The sequence below is a fragment of the Euprymna scolopes genome, chromosome 1 (assembly GCF_053919585.1).
Source record: "Euprymna scolopes isolate OS-2025 chromosome 1, ASM5391958v1, whole genome shotgun sequence".
NCBI classification, from domain to species: domain Eukaryota; kingdom Metazoa; phylum Mollusca; class Cephalopoda; order Sepiida; family Sepiolidae; genus Euprymna; species Euprymna scolopes.
The window spans coordinates 200,715,087-200,728,425 of NC_136482.1; the positions used below are offsets into that span (position 1 = coordinate 200,715,087).

The following is a 13,339-nucleotide window of genomic DNA, read 5'->3' on the forward strand; positions in this document are numbered from 1 at the left end:
ATACTTTTTAAATAATATAGTCAGCCATTTTCTTTAATGTCAAATACAGTTCCATTGGGGTATGTCAATTTTGATGTATTTTGGCCAAATTGTATATTCGCGCCTTGTTTAATTGCAGCGTGACGGAAAAGATGTCTTGCTTAAATGTAGGTATGAACAAATATCTAAATGTAAATTTTTTTTTTTTTTTTTTACACAGTGATCACCACTTATCAAGGCCCGGAAGCCACTCAGGGATAAGGGTTATTGCAAGTACATTACGTTAGTGTGGAGATTTGATGAAGTGTTTACTTAAGGGGGGCGGTTCATTAGGAATTTGTTAACATTGGACTTGAAGACATCCAAGTTGTAGTCCGGAGGGAAGCAGGCAGACGGAACAGAGTTCCACAGGCGTGCAGTTCTAAGAAAGAAGCTTTGTTCATGGAATCCGCGTTTTGATTTAGGCACAGATATAGAGTGGGGGAAATTTTTCACAGTGGATTCAGCTAGATGGGTGTTTTTCGTGAAAGATTGGCGAGGGGGGACCAGAGATTGGAGTTCAGACGAGCACCTGCCATGAAAATAACGATAAAACAAGGATAGGCTCGCAACGTCTCTTATGTGGGAGAGAGGTTGCAGGGTAGAGAAAAGGGCATCCCCCACTAAACCACGAAGTCTATTTTGTACTCTGTCAAGCAGGATAGGCTGTTTTTAGCAGCTCCTGCCCAGATATGGCAACAGTATTCCATCCTTGGACATACTTGGCTTTTATATAGATAGAGAATTGCATCAGTAGTGAGATATCTTCTGGAGCGGTAGAAGGATCCCACCATCTTTCCAGCGACCTTGGCAACAGACTTGATGTACGTGTTCCATTTCATATCAGGAGTAAAGGTCAAACTCAGAAGCTTGTCAAAACACGGGGCCTCACCCAGACGAGAGCCATCCATCACAATTGATGCCAGCTGGGGATCAGAGCGTTGATGATGTAAGGATAGGAGTTTGGTTTTGGATGCATTAAAGGTAACCAGCCACATCTTCCCCAACTGAACCACGCGCTCGAGATCAGAGGAGAGAGAATCAGAGAGAACTTTGTCATTTACAGCCTTTGATGTGTTGCCGTAGATGGTCGTGTCATCAGCATAGATGTCAACGAATGATTTAAGTATGTGTTTAGGGAGGTCATTGATGTAGATCAGGAAGAGAGTTAGGCCCAGGATTGACCCCTGAGGGACTCCAGCATTTATATTGCAGGCCTCCGATTTTTGTCCATCTACCACTACTCTTATGAGCCTATCGGAGAGAAATGATTTAATGATTGAGAAAACATTTCCAGTTATAATATGAAATATGAACAAATATCAGGTAGTTGGTGAGACAACTCCATGATGATCAGTAATGGTGAAACTTGGATAGGGTTTAGTTATTTAAGAGAACAGGTTAAAACCTTAGTTACATTGGATTTGAAAATGAGCATGCTATATAAGCAACCTTACCTTTATCACACGAGTAGCAAAAATAACAAGAGAAAACATGACTAGCCACTGATGAAGCTAACGATACTTCACGACAATGGCTGCGGTGGTGATAGGATTTCTATCGTCTTTTGAGGATTATAACTATCGATACATAGTGTTTTGTGATTTGTGTAAGAATTAAGACACAAAAATAATGCGAGGTATTTTGAACAAAAGACACAAATTTTAGAAAAACTTTTAATCGTTGTTGTCTCTCGACCTTAAATTGTAACAGAACGCATTTGAGCGTGTGTGAGAAAATATTAGCAGCAGCACGTATGAAAATTAGCAGGTGTGTGTGAGTTTGCGTCACAAGAAAAATAGGAGAAAAAGGACTGCACGTGGTCAAGCAAAAAGAGAAGCAAAGTGCGCATGGAAGGGGGAAGATGGATGTGGAAAGTTGAGGGCGAGAAATCGCTGGCTGACAGCTGGCACCAGCCAATGGAGACGGACTTTTAAAAGGCACATGTGTGTAAGAAAAAAACTTTGGGAATAAAATGCGCTGTTTTGGAGGAACCACAAATAAATGCGTTTCATTTGCATTTTAAAAAAAAAATTCAGATTTTTATTTCTTTCCTTTTTTATTTTTTTTATTTGTTTCTGTGATGGTACGACATTACAAAATGATTTGCACCAAGTACAAAGTTCTTTCATACGAGATTTTCTAATTGCAAGTTGAAGCATAAAAACATTTTCCCAAATTATTGGATTTGATATTAAATAAGCGAGAATCTTATCTGTTTCAAGCATTCTCCATCTCCCCCCCCTCTCTCTCTTTCTCCACCCCCTCTCTCTCTCTCCACCCCTCCTCTCTCTCTGCTTGAATATATATCTGCTCTTAACTGTCACTGAACACAATTGTTACTATAGAAACACACGGTACTAGTGCAGTTTGCAAATTGGATGTATCCAAGCATCCAGTTTGGTTTGCCCAGAACCTGATTTAAAACACTGAATTATGCCGAGCATCGCTGAGCAAATCTTACGAATACTACTGAAACAGAAAATAGCAAAATTCATTGAATATGAAAAAAAAAAAAACTTATAAGAAATAAATTAAAAACAAATGACCTACCGTAATAGTGTTTTATGATTTTTTTTCTTTTTTGTCAAGAATAACTTTCAACCATTTTTTTTTTAATTTTGTTTTTATGCAAGACAATTAAAGTTTTTTTTTTTTTTTTTTCAATAAAAGTGATTTCCACCAAAAACCTCAAATGATGAGAGAAGTCTGCCAACATTATGTTTTCGTCTGTTGAAAACCGATTCATTTATCTCCATCGTATGCCCTAGACTTCCAATTTTCCGGGGATTCCTAACGAAAATAATTCCGGCAAATGTCTTTTATAAAGTTACCCAATCTGCAATGGTTTGTCTGGAGCGCAACCCACATTCTTGATTCGTGTTTTTTTATTTTGTGACCATCTTGTGTATCCACGTGTTTATCTTCATGATTTCATTTATTTTTAAGCAAGATCGTTCGAAGAACATGCCAGCTTGCAATGCGGCACATTTTCAGTATTTTGCATTTGTGCACCTTCAGGCAAAACCATCCGAGGATGCATTTCACGGCACATGTCTTGCAACGCATTTTCACTGCTGGTAACGTTTTTGTTGACAATAGTCGACGACTTGTTCAAGCATCTGTAGCTGCCTGCCAAGAATAGTTAGATTTCTTGTAGTGTTATGCTCCATAATTTATGGGTAACAACTAATTTTTTTTTTGTTCCCGACAAAGGAGGGATTACACCTGGTAATTCACTCCTGTTTGTCCGTTCACACTTTTCTCAATAACCCTGTATTGGATTGAAAAAAAAGTTTTGCACAAACATTAGGCATGGTGAAAGTAAATATTTCACACATGGAAAGGGACTCCATATGCTCGGCTTGTTTTCCAATATTTAGACAAAAGTGAGCTGGTATTTTTTTTGGTGGCTTTTCATCGGGTCATTGTGTTTGTTGCTGTTTTCTGATTGGTTGATCTATTTGACACTTTGTCGTTTCCATTTGATTCCAGGTAAACCGAGCGGATGCTCAAATACGTCCATTTTGTACTAACTTTAGTCATTATGAGGGAAATCCCGCTTGCTCGGCTTGTTTATTTTTAAATTGATGTTTGTGTGGTTGATTAGCTTAACAAATGCAATGTGCTTTGATTTTCAGGTTGGAGTGCCTGCGGTCGAGATTGGTATCATCGCACCTTATAGAAATCAAGTGAAACATGTCCAAGAAACTTTGGTGTTGGCACTTGAAGGTCATCCAGTGCAGGAAGTTGAAGTGAATACTGTTGATCAATACCAAGGTCGAGATAAGGATGTTATCATCGTGACGTTCGTTCGAAGTCGGTCGAAAAATAATTTGCTTAGTTCTCATGTAAGTGTATGGCAAAAAATATTTATAACTTCTGTAATTTTGTCGATGTACGTATTAAGTTTATTTTAATTATTTGAAATAATAAAAAAAATTAGGAGCTTTCAGAACATCCGTAATTGATAGCCTATTTATTGAAGCAAATGAAACTCTCCCACAATTAGGAACAGAAAAACTAGCACTACAATCTATATATCTATAAAACTGAGAATATGTGTGTCTGTGAACCCTTCTCAACCTATATACTCAACAAATTTTTAATCTACAGACTTGAAATTTGGTATAGAGTGCATTCAGACATGTAGAAAACGTTTCATTGGTTTTCAGCCAGAAAAAAAGGGGCTGCTAAGGAGTTAATATTGAAAAATTGTTACGTGGTGTGGGGGGTGGGAGTCATCAGATTTTTATCTGTTTGTTGACTGTTTCACGAATGCATATTTTTTTAAAAACGTTTCTTAATGTATTTTTAAAATGTTTCTTAATGTATTTTTTTTAAATGTTTCTTAATGTATTTTTTTTAAATGTTTCTTAATGTATTTTTTTTAAATGTTTCTTAATGTATTTTTTTAAAATGTTTCTTAATGTATTTTTTTTAAATGTTTCTTAATGTATTTTTTTTAAATGTTTCTTAATGTATTTTTTTTAAATGTTTCTTAATGTATTTTTTTTAAATGTTTCTTAATGTATTTTTTTTAAATGTTTCTTAATGTATTTTTTTAAAATGTTTCTTAATGTATTTATTTTAAATGTTTCTTAATGTATTTATTTTAAATGTTTCTTAATGTATTTTTTTTAAATGTTTCTTAATGTATTTTAAAAAAAATGTTTCTTAATGTATTTTTTTAAAATGTTTCTTAATGTATTTTTTTAAAATGTTTCTTAATGTATTTATTTTAAATGTTAATGTATTTTTTTTAAATGTTTCTTAATGTATTTTAAAAAAAATGTTTCTTAATGTATTTTTTTTAAATGTTTTTTAATGTATTTTAAAAAAAATGTTTCTTAATGTATTTTTTTTAAATGTTTCTTAATGTATTTTTTTTAAATGTTTCTTAATGTATTTTTTTTAAATGTTTCTTAATGTATTTTTTTTAAATGTTTCTTAATGTATTTTTTTAAAATGTTTCTTAATGTATTTTTTTAAAATGTTTCTTAATGTATTTTTTTAAAATGTTTCTTAATGTATTTTTTTAAAATGTTTCTTAATGTATTTTTTTTAAATGTTTCTTAATGTATTTTTAAAAAAATGTTTCTTAATGTATGTATCTTTTATTTTTTGTTCATTTTACATCATATATAAGAGGGCAGAAATCAGAAGCTCTTAGTATTAATGCTGAGAGCCATCCTGGGCCCAACTCTCTTCCTGATCTATATTAATGATCTTCCAAATCACATCCTTACATCATTCATAGACATCTATGCTGATGACACTACTGTCTATGGTAGCACATCTAAGACCGTAAATGACCAAGTTCTCTTTGATTCTCTCCTCTGATCTTGAGCAAGTGGTACAATGGGGAAAGAGGTGGCTTGTTACTTTTAATGCATCTAAAACCAAGGTTTTATCTTTACATCATCAACGCTCTGATCCCCATCTGGCATCAATTGAAACAAATGGCTCTCGTCTTGGGGAGGCCTCATGTTTTGACAAGCTTCTGGGCTTGACCTTTACTCCTGATCTTAAATGGAACACATACATTAAATCCATTGCCAAGGCCGCTGGAAAAATGGTGGGATCGTTCTATCAATCCAGTAGATATCTCACTGCTGATGTAATTCTCTATCTATATAAGAACCAGGTACGTCCAAGGATGGATTACTGTTGCCACATCTGGGCAGGAGCTACTAGAAAGGACTTATCCTGCCTTAATAGAGTTCAAAATAGACTTCATAGCCTTATGGGGGATGTCCTTTTCTCTTCCCTGCAACCTCTTTCTCACAGAAGAGATGTTGCGAGTTTGTCTCTGTTTTATAGTTATTTTCATGGCAAGTGCTTGGCTGAACTCCAATCTATGGTCCCCCCTCTCCAAACTTTTACAAGAAACACCCGTCTAGCAGAAAACACTATCACTAGTTTCCCCCATTCTTTATCTGTGCCTAAACCTAAGCGTAGATTCCATGAACAAAGCTTTCTTCTTAGAACTGCACGCCTATGGAATTGTCTTCCATTTTTCTGCTTTCCAGCTGACTACAATATGGTTGTCTTCAAGTCTAACGTAAACAAGTTTTTGATGAGCCGTTTCATATAAGTTAACATATTTACCGAATCTCCATTACTAATGATTACTATGTTGTCCAATTTCTACTGTACACTCTTTAACCCTTATCCTCGAGTGGCCTCTTGGCCTTGATAAGTGGTGATGCCTATGTAAAAAAAAAAAAAAAAAAAAAAAAAAATCACTTTCCCTCGTTCAGGAATCAGACAATTTTTAATAAAAGGTGCCTTAAATAAGTTTTCAGGTTGTTTACATATAGGCATTTTATTGATAGTACACTGCAATGCACTTGTACTGCTCCAACAACTTCTGGAAGACCCCATGGAAGTCCTCTTTTGTGAGCGTTTCAATGACCCTTGTCATAGCCTCTGTCATCTCAATTGTCACATAATGACAGCCTCTAAGGGTTTCCTTATGGAATAAGCAAAAGTCACAGGGAGCAAGTTCTGGATTATAGGGAGGGTGAGGAACTGTCTTGATGCCCATCTTCATCAAATAGTTTGTGACAAGGATGGAGTTTTATTTTCCTCTTTTTTTCATTTAGAAATATTCCATGCTGAAATGTAAACGAATTTAAAAAATTTATTACCTATTTTGATATAAAAATAATAGAAATAATATTTTTATAATAATATAAAACTCTAGTCCCCTTTAAAGTAATCTTCTCCGGCTGTAATGCACTTGTTGTACCATTCCAACAACTTTTGGAAGGCCCCATGGAAGTCCTCTTTTGTGAGCGTGTCAATGACCCTTGTGTCACAGCCTCTGTCATTTCCTCAATTGTCACATAATGACATCTTCTAAGGTTTTCCTTGAACTTGGGCAATAAGCAAAAGTCACAGGAAGCAAGTTCTGGACTATAGGGAGGGTGGGGAACTGTTTTGATGTTCATTTTCGTTAAATAGTTTGTGACAAGGATGGAGTTGTGGACTGGTGCATTGTCTTGGTGGAAATTCAACTGACCTGATTCAAAGAATTCTGGCCTTTTCCAACTGAATCTCTTCCTGAACGCCCTTGAAACCTCAACATAGTATTCCTTGGTGATTGTCAAGTGGAAACCCAGTGCATGTAGATCATGCCCACACTGTCAAAAAAAAAGGATTATCATTAGTTTCTGAGTGGATTTGCTCTGTTTGACTTTCTTGGGCCTGGGAGAGCCAGCATGCTTCCACTGGCAACTCTGTCCCTTAGTTTCTGGATCATAGCAGTGGATCCAGCTTTCATTGCAGGTCACCAGAAAATCAAGAACTGTGGGATCTCAATTGATCAATTCGACCATCTCCCTGCTGTCATGATGTCTTTCTTTCGAATCTTCTCTGTGCACCCTTGGGACAAACTTTGCATAAATCTTCTGCATCTTCAGTTCCTCACGATTAATTGTGTGTACAGTTCCCACACTGACATCAAACTGTCCTCTTATAGTCTCTAATGACACATGACGGTTCTTATCCATGAAATTCTTTATTTGGCCAATCTACTCTGGTGTTCTAATTTTCTTACTCCTCCCCCACCTCCATCACAAACTCCTTGCTTTCCTTGAATCTCTTATGCCACTCAAAAACTGATGCACAATTTATGCAAGATGGTCCAAAAGCAGTCTGAAGTATTTCATGTTTTTGTGGAATTTTTTCCAAGTTTAAAACAGAATTTTATTGCATAGCGTTCTTCTAAAGTGTCTTTGCATCCAGATTGCATTTTTGAAATTCATCAGCTGTGATAATCACGCTTAAGTAGGGTGTATTCCAATTCCTGCTGTAGCTGTTCATTTGAATCTGAAATCATAAAAATTGGCCAGTCATCTCATAAGATATATAGCAATAACATTTTTTGAATTTTCAAGAGTCTATGACAATTTTAAATGACTCTACAAAAACATGTACCAAAAAGTCTGAAAACTAATTGAAGACACCTCGTATTACGCAAACTCACTCTTTTTATTCTCATGGTTCAGCAAATTGATAGTTTTCAAATTCCACTTATCGTAAACTAATATGATTCTATTTTTTCTGCTTCTTCAACAGTCTGGTGAAATCTTACAAGACGATCGACGTTTGAATGTTGCTGTGACGAGAGCCAAAAAAAAGTTAATTCTTCTCGGTGATGTGACGACTCTGCAGCAGTTTCAACCCTTGTCGAAGATTTTACCTTTTTTAAAACAAAAAAATCAAATATCCTTTTATGTTTTTCTATTTTCTGTCGAGATTCATGTTCTTTTTCACAATTCAAATTATTTTCTGCTGTTTTTTCTTAAAAGATCCTGAAAAATCTTTGTTTTCAAAGTTAATTTAACAAAATAATTGAGATAAACAAGCTTTTCATTTTTTTTCTTTTTTAACTCTAAAAATAATTGATTTTCTTGTCTGAAATCAAATGAATATAATTCAATATCAAGTTGATATTTATTAGCATCTAATCCAACAGTGCTCAACAGCACGTTTTGTCGAGCAATATGATGATAAAATATTAGAAACATGTAAATTAAATGACTCCATAAATGCACTCATTCTTTTCGATCTCAGATCGCAACCTGACAAGATTTGTGGTGAAAATATGATTACATTTATGGAGTTATTCGACTTTTTTATTATTCAGTTAATTTATACAAAGGCGGAATTGTTGATTTTCAAAGCCAGACAATAATTTAATTTTAATTAAATTTTTTTTCTTTTATTTTTTTTTTTTCAAAAATTAAAAATTCTTTTTTGATAATATTTTTTTCAAACTCAATAATTGATGTCACAAGTCTTTTGATTTGAATTTTTTTTTTTTTCTCACTTTCAAATTTTGTTCATTTTGGTAAATTCAATGAACTCTTAGCACTTGTGCCTCCTCTACGTAAATATCCACGATTAACCCAACAAGCAACATAATCCAGTTCCTTCACCGTTGCGGTCCATAAATACCAGAAAGCTTTCCACTTTAAGAGTTTCTTTCTCTCAAGCTTTGTAATTTCCTCAATATTTCTCATTTCTATGTCTCGACCGTGTTAGAAAAATACAACTTTTTTTTTTTTTTTTTTTTTATTACATTTTCACCCCAAACAAGGCAAATTGCCACTTTGGTGTAGGGGGCTACTATCAGGGGAAACAACTACTGGGGTACTATGTAGGGATTTGGGCAGCAAGGTGTCGGTTCACGTTACACTTGAACTTCTGCACGTCAGTACTGTTGGGGAAGCAGGGACCTGGAATGGAATTCCAGAGTCTTGCGGTTCTGGGGAAGAAACTATTGGAGTAAAAAGATCTTTTACATCTAGGGATCTCTACAGTGTGGGGGTGGGATCTAGTAGCCTGTCGGGTTTGTCGAGGGTGCTCGCGTCGTGGGGGCACAAGTGATTGCAGTTCGTCAGAGCATTCACCACTAAAATACTTGTAGAAAAGGCAGAGGGATGCAACATTTCATCGATGGGACAGAGGCTGAAGCTTAGATGCCAGTTCAGGGCCTATCAGGTTTGCGACTCTTTTTTGAACCTTGTCAAGGAGCGAGAGACTAGTAGCAGATGCACCAGCCCAGATGTGGCAGCAATACTCCATACATGGGCGAATGGTGGCCTTATAGAGGTACAGGATACTTTCGGGTGTTAGTAGTTTTCTAGCACGGTAGAGAGAGCCTACCTTTCTTGCAGCGGCCCTGGCAATGCCTTCAATGTAATTGTTCCAACTCATGTTTCCTGTGAACGTTAGGCCAAGGAGTTTGAAAGATGGACTCTCAGATAAAGAGTCGTTGGCCATTGCTATGGGTGGTAGAGAGGGTTTCTTGTAATTATTGAATGAAACTAGTTTAGTCTTGGCAGCATTGAACGCGACCAACCACTTTTGTCCCCATTCCACTACAGATTGGAGGTCTTCCTCTAGTGTTTCTGCCATTTCTTTAGAAATGTGTTCATTCGTCTTCCTGTCGTGTCTGCCATAGAGTGTAGTGTCATCAGCATATATACCCATCTCAGAGGCAATGTTGTCGGGGAGGTCATTTATGAATATCAGGAACAATAGAGGTCCAAGGATAGAACCCTGGGGCACTCCCGCATTTATATCATATTGTTTAGATGTGCGACCGTCGAGGACTACCTGGATTTTTCTCTTATCTAAGAAGGATTTAATTATGTTAAGTATTCTACCAGTGATACCGTATGATCTGATTTTACTGAGGAGACCCTCATGCCATACCCTGTCAAAAGCCTTAGATATATCTAGAGCTACCGCTCTGCCTTCCCCCGCTTTGTCCAGTGAATGGTATATACGTTCAGAGATCACAGTGAGGATGTCTGCTGTGGAACGGGCTTGTCTAAATCCATATTGTTTGTCAGTCAGTAGTTTAGCATCTGTAAGATGATGGACTAGAGCATGGTTAATTATGGTCTCAAATATTTTGGCAAAAAAGTGGGAGGAGGCTAATGGGGCGATAATTTGATGGGTCTGTCCTTTCGCCAGAATTCTTGAATACTGGTACAACAGAAGCAGTTTTCCAACAGCCCAGAAAGCAAGCTTCATTAAGACATTTGTTGTAGAGTTTGGAGAAAACTGGAGCTACTTCGGCTGAGCACTTTTTTAATAGCACAGCTGGGATAAGATCGGGTCCACATGCTTTTGAGGTGTCAAGGTTTTTTATGATAGCATGCACCTGAGCAGGGGTGGTTTTCAGATCGTCTAGTGTGGCGTCTGTCCGCATAGGAAAGTCAGGTAGGGGGTGGTTGGAAGGGTCCAGTGTGGAGTTTGAGGCAAACCGACTGGCAAGCATGTTAGCCTTGTCGGTTGCTGAGGAGACAACCTCGTGATTGTTGGTTAGTGGGGGAATTGTTGATTGCCCATTATTTACTACACTGTTGTAGATTTTCCAGAAGTCTCGAGTTCCTAGTTTTTGTGCTTCGATGCGCTTTTTAGTGGTTTCTGTAAATTCTCTCTTAGCTGTCGCAATTTCTTTCTTAACGTTATTTCTAGCTTCTATATACTTCAGTCTGTTTGAACTGGACTTATGTCGGTTAAACCTACGGTATGCATGCTGCTTTTGAGTAATGGCAGTTGCACAAGTCGACGTAAACCATTGGGGAGAGTGGGGCTTACTATAAAATTTCCGCATGGGAACATGCGCTTCGATTGCAGTTTTGAACCAGTCAGTGGTCTCGTTTGCACATTGTTCAGCAGGGAGAAAGAAAATATTTTTCCATGGAGCATCTCTAATTAGTTCCCTGATGGCTTCCCAGTCAGCCTTATTATAATATCTCGTTGTTTTGAGCACTGGCTCTTCAGTTTTGGGTCTAGAGTTTAGGGTGATTTCAACCATTATCACTGCATGATCAGCGTTCCCGAGTGGGCTGTGGGCCTTCGTTATGCAGTCATCGGGAACTGTGGTCAAAAACAGATCTAGAAGTGATGCGTGTTGTTTTTCCTGGTCAGGGAAACGGGTTGGAAACGTAACAATTTGTGATAGGGAGTGAGATATAGCGAAGCTATGGGTTGTGCTGCCCGCTGCATCTGTGTAAGTAGAGAATCCAAGCCAGTTTTTGTGGTGGACATTAAAGTCACCAAACACATGTATTTGTGCGCTAGTGTCGAGGGACAGTGCCGTGTCTATGCTGTCAGATACTTTGTTTATTATGGAGCAGTCCTGAGTCGAGGGAGAGCGGTAGAGAAAATAATAGTAGCTAATACTGTGTTGCACGTTTAGTCTAAAGCACATAAAGGCTTGATCATCTGTTTCTAGGTTTGTTTCTCTAGTCAAGGGAAGGGTATTACGAATGTAAACTCCAAGTCCGTGCATATGTCTGTCAGAGTCCTTACAGCAGAGTGGGAGATATCCAGGCATGTTAAAGTGGTTAGAGGGAATGGAGGAGTGTAGGTTAGTCTCACTTAGTGCTAAGATATCCGGGGTATTTGTTAAGAGAAATGCTTCAACATCAGCTAAGTTAGTTCTAAGCCCACGGATATTTGTGAATGAGAGCCTCAAGGGAGGAGGCAAGTTGAATTTGTTTGTCCCTAATCCTGGTTTAAGCTTATTTTTAGATTGTACTGTCGTCATATTTTTTTTTAAGAGTTTCGGTAAGGGGGAGCTAAACAAGAGGTTATGCGGAGCTTCAGACATGCATCACAAGTAGACCATCAGCTGACCTTTCTCCAATTAGGATTGTGGCCTCAGGAAAGCCCACCGGGGATGAGTGCAGGGTCCCTTTCCATGTGCGTCATGGCACTGCAAACAACCCGATATTATTCAACTGTTGATGGAGCAGCCGCTCTAAGCGCTACCAAAGAGTTAGGGCACCTGTACTACCAGTCGGGAACAGCAGCCAGGAACTGTCAATCCGGTACCCTCAACCCTTTAGAAGAAGGTCAACCCAATCTAATCGCTCAGGCATATCTTATACTCAAGCACTCCCAAATGTTCAGTTTTAGGGGTGGGGCATGCTGGGAATGGGTAAGAACGGCGTTCATTGCCCTAGCCAGGAAACAAGATCTACCGCTGGGTGTTTCTGTCGAATCACTGAGATAGTGTCTCTGCGCTTGACTAATAGGCAAAGAAGGAGTATGGAAGCCAGGCGATAGACAGAGCCTATCTACTCCTTAAGCAATTTAGGTTTGCAAACCGGTGAATTTGTTTGAGTCACCAGCTCTAGGAAGGTTGTCATCCAAGACTGAAGAGGCCTCTCTCCCCTTTGGTTTAGTTTCAGAGTTTTCCTTCTCCTAGACGGATGATCTGGGAAGACCTACTGGGTCCGTCAGCCCTGAGAGGGTTTTCTCCGCGCCTAGGTTCTAATCCAGGTATTTCTGCGACCCCGCGTTGTTAGTGTTACTGGGTTAGTTTGTGGGGGATTATATCTCTACTGATTAGTTACACTCCTCAAAGTGATTTAGGGACATGCTATTTACTTGTTAATGGATGAAGGGGGTGGGTGAAGTTCATGCAGTGTAAGCGTCTATGTTTGTAAGAGGGCTTGTTAGGGAGGAGATAATGTGATTTTAGTCTTACCCTTTTTTTTTTATTTTATTAATGTTAGCTTAGGTCTAGTATAGTGTTACAGTATGAGTAGGTATGAAGAATTGAGCTACGAGTTGTGCCCGAGCTATTTTAGATGATAGGAGGGTTAAGATGTAAGTGCAATATAGCATGGATAAGACAGCAAGTTTTGAGTCATGCGTAATTAGGTAAATAGATATATGGGCAGGTTTTCAGTAGGTGCGAATAGAGTTGAAGTTGTAGGTTTTTTTATAGTAAGAGTCATGGGGCGTTTTGCATAACAAGGAGTGTCGTTTCAATAACGTAATT

The 13,339-nt window shown here is 37.8% G+C and overlaps 1 protein-coding gene across 1 annotated transcript in view; it reads left to right on the forward strand.

Annotated features, from left to right (window-relative positions):
• The window catches only part of LOC145279699 (DNA replication ATP-dependent helicase/nuclease DNA2-like), a 190,058-nt gene that overhangs the window by 170,216 nt on the left and 6,503 nt on the right, over nt 1–13,339 (forward strand). Inside the window, exons 31-32 of the mRNA XM_080130983.1 lie at nt 3,660–3,869; nt 8,104–8,250. Coding sequence (XP_079987109.1) covers nt 3,660–3,869; nt 8,104–8,250 — 357 coding nt within the window. The remainder of the gene's footprint in view (nt 1–3,659; nt 3,870–8,103; nt 8,251–13,339) is intronic.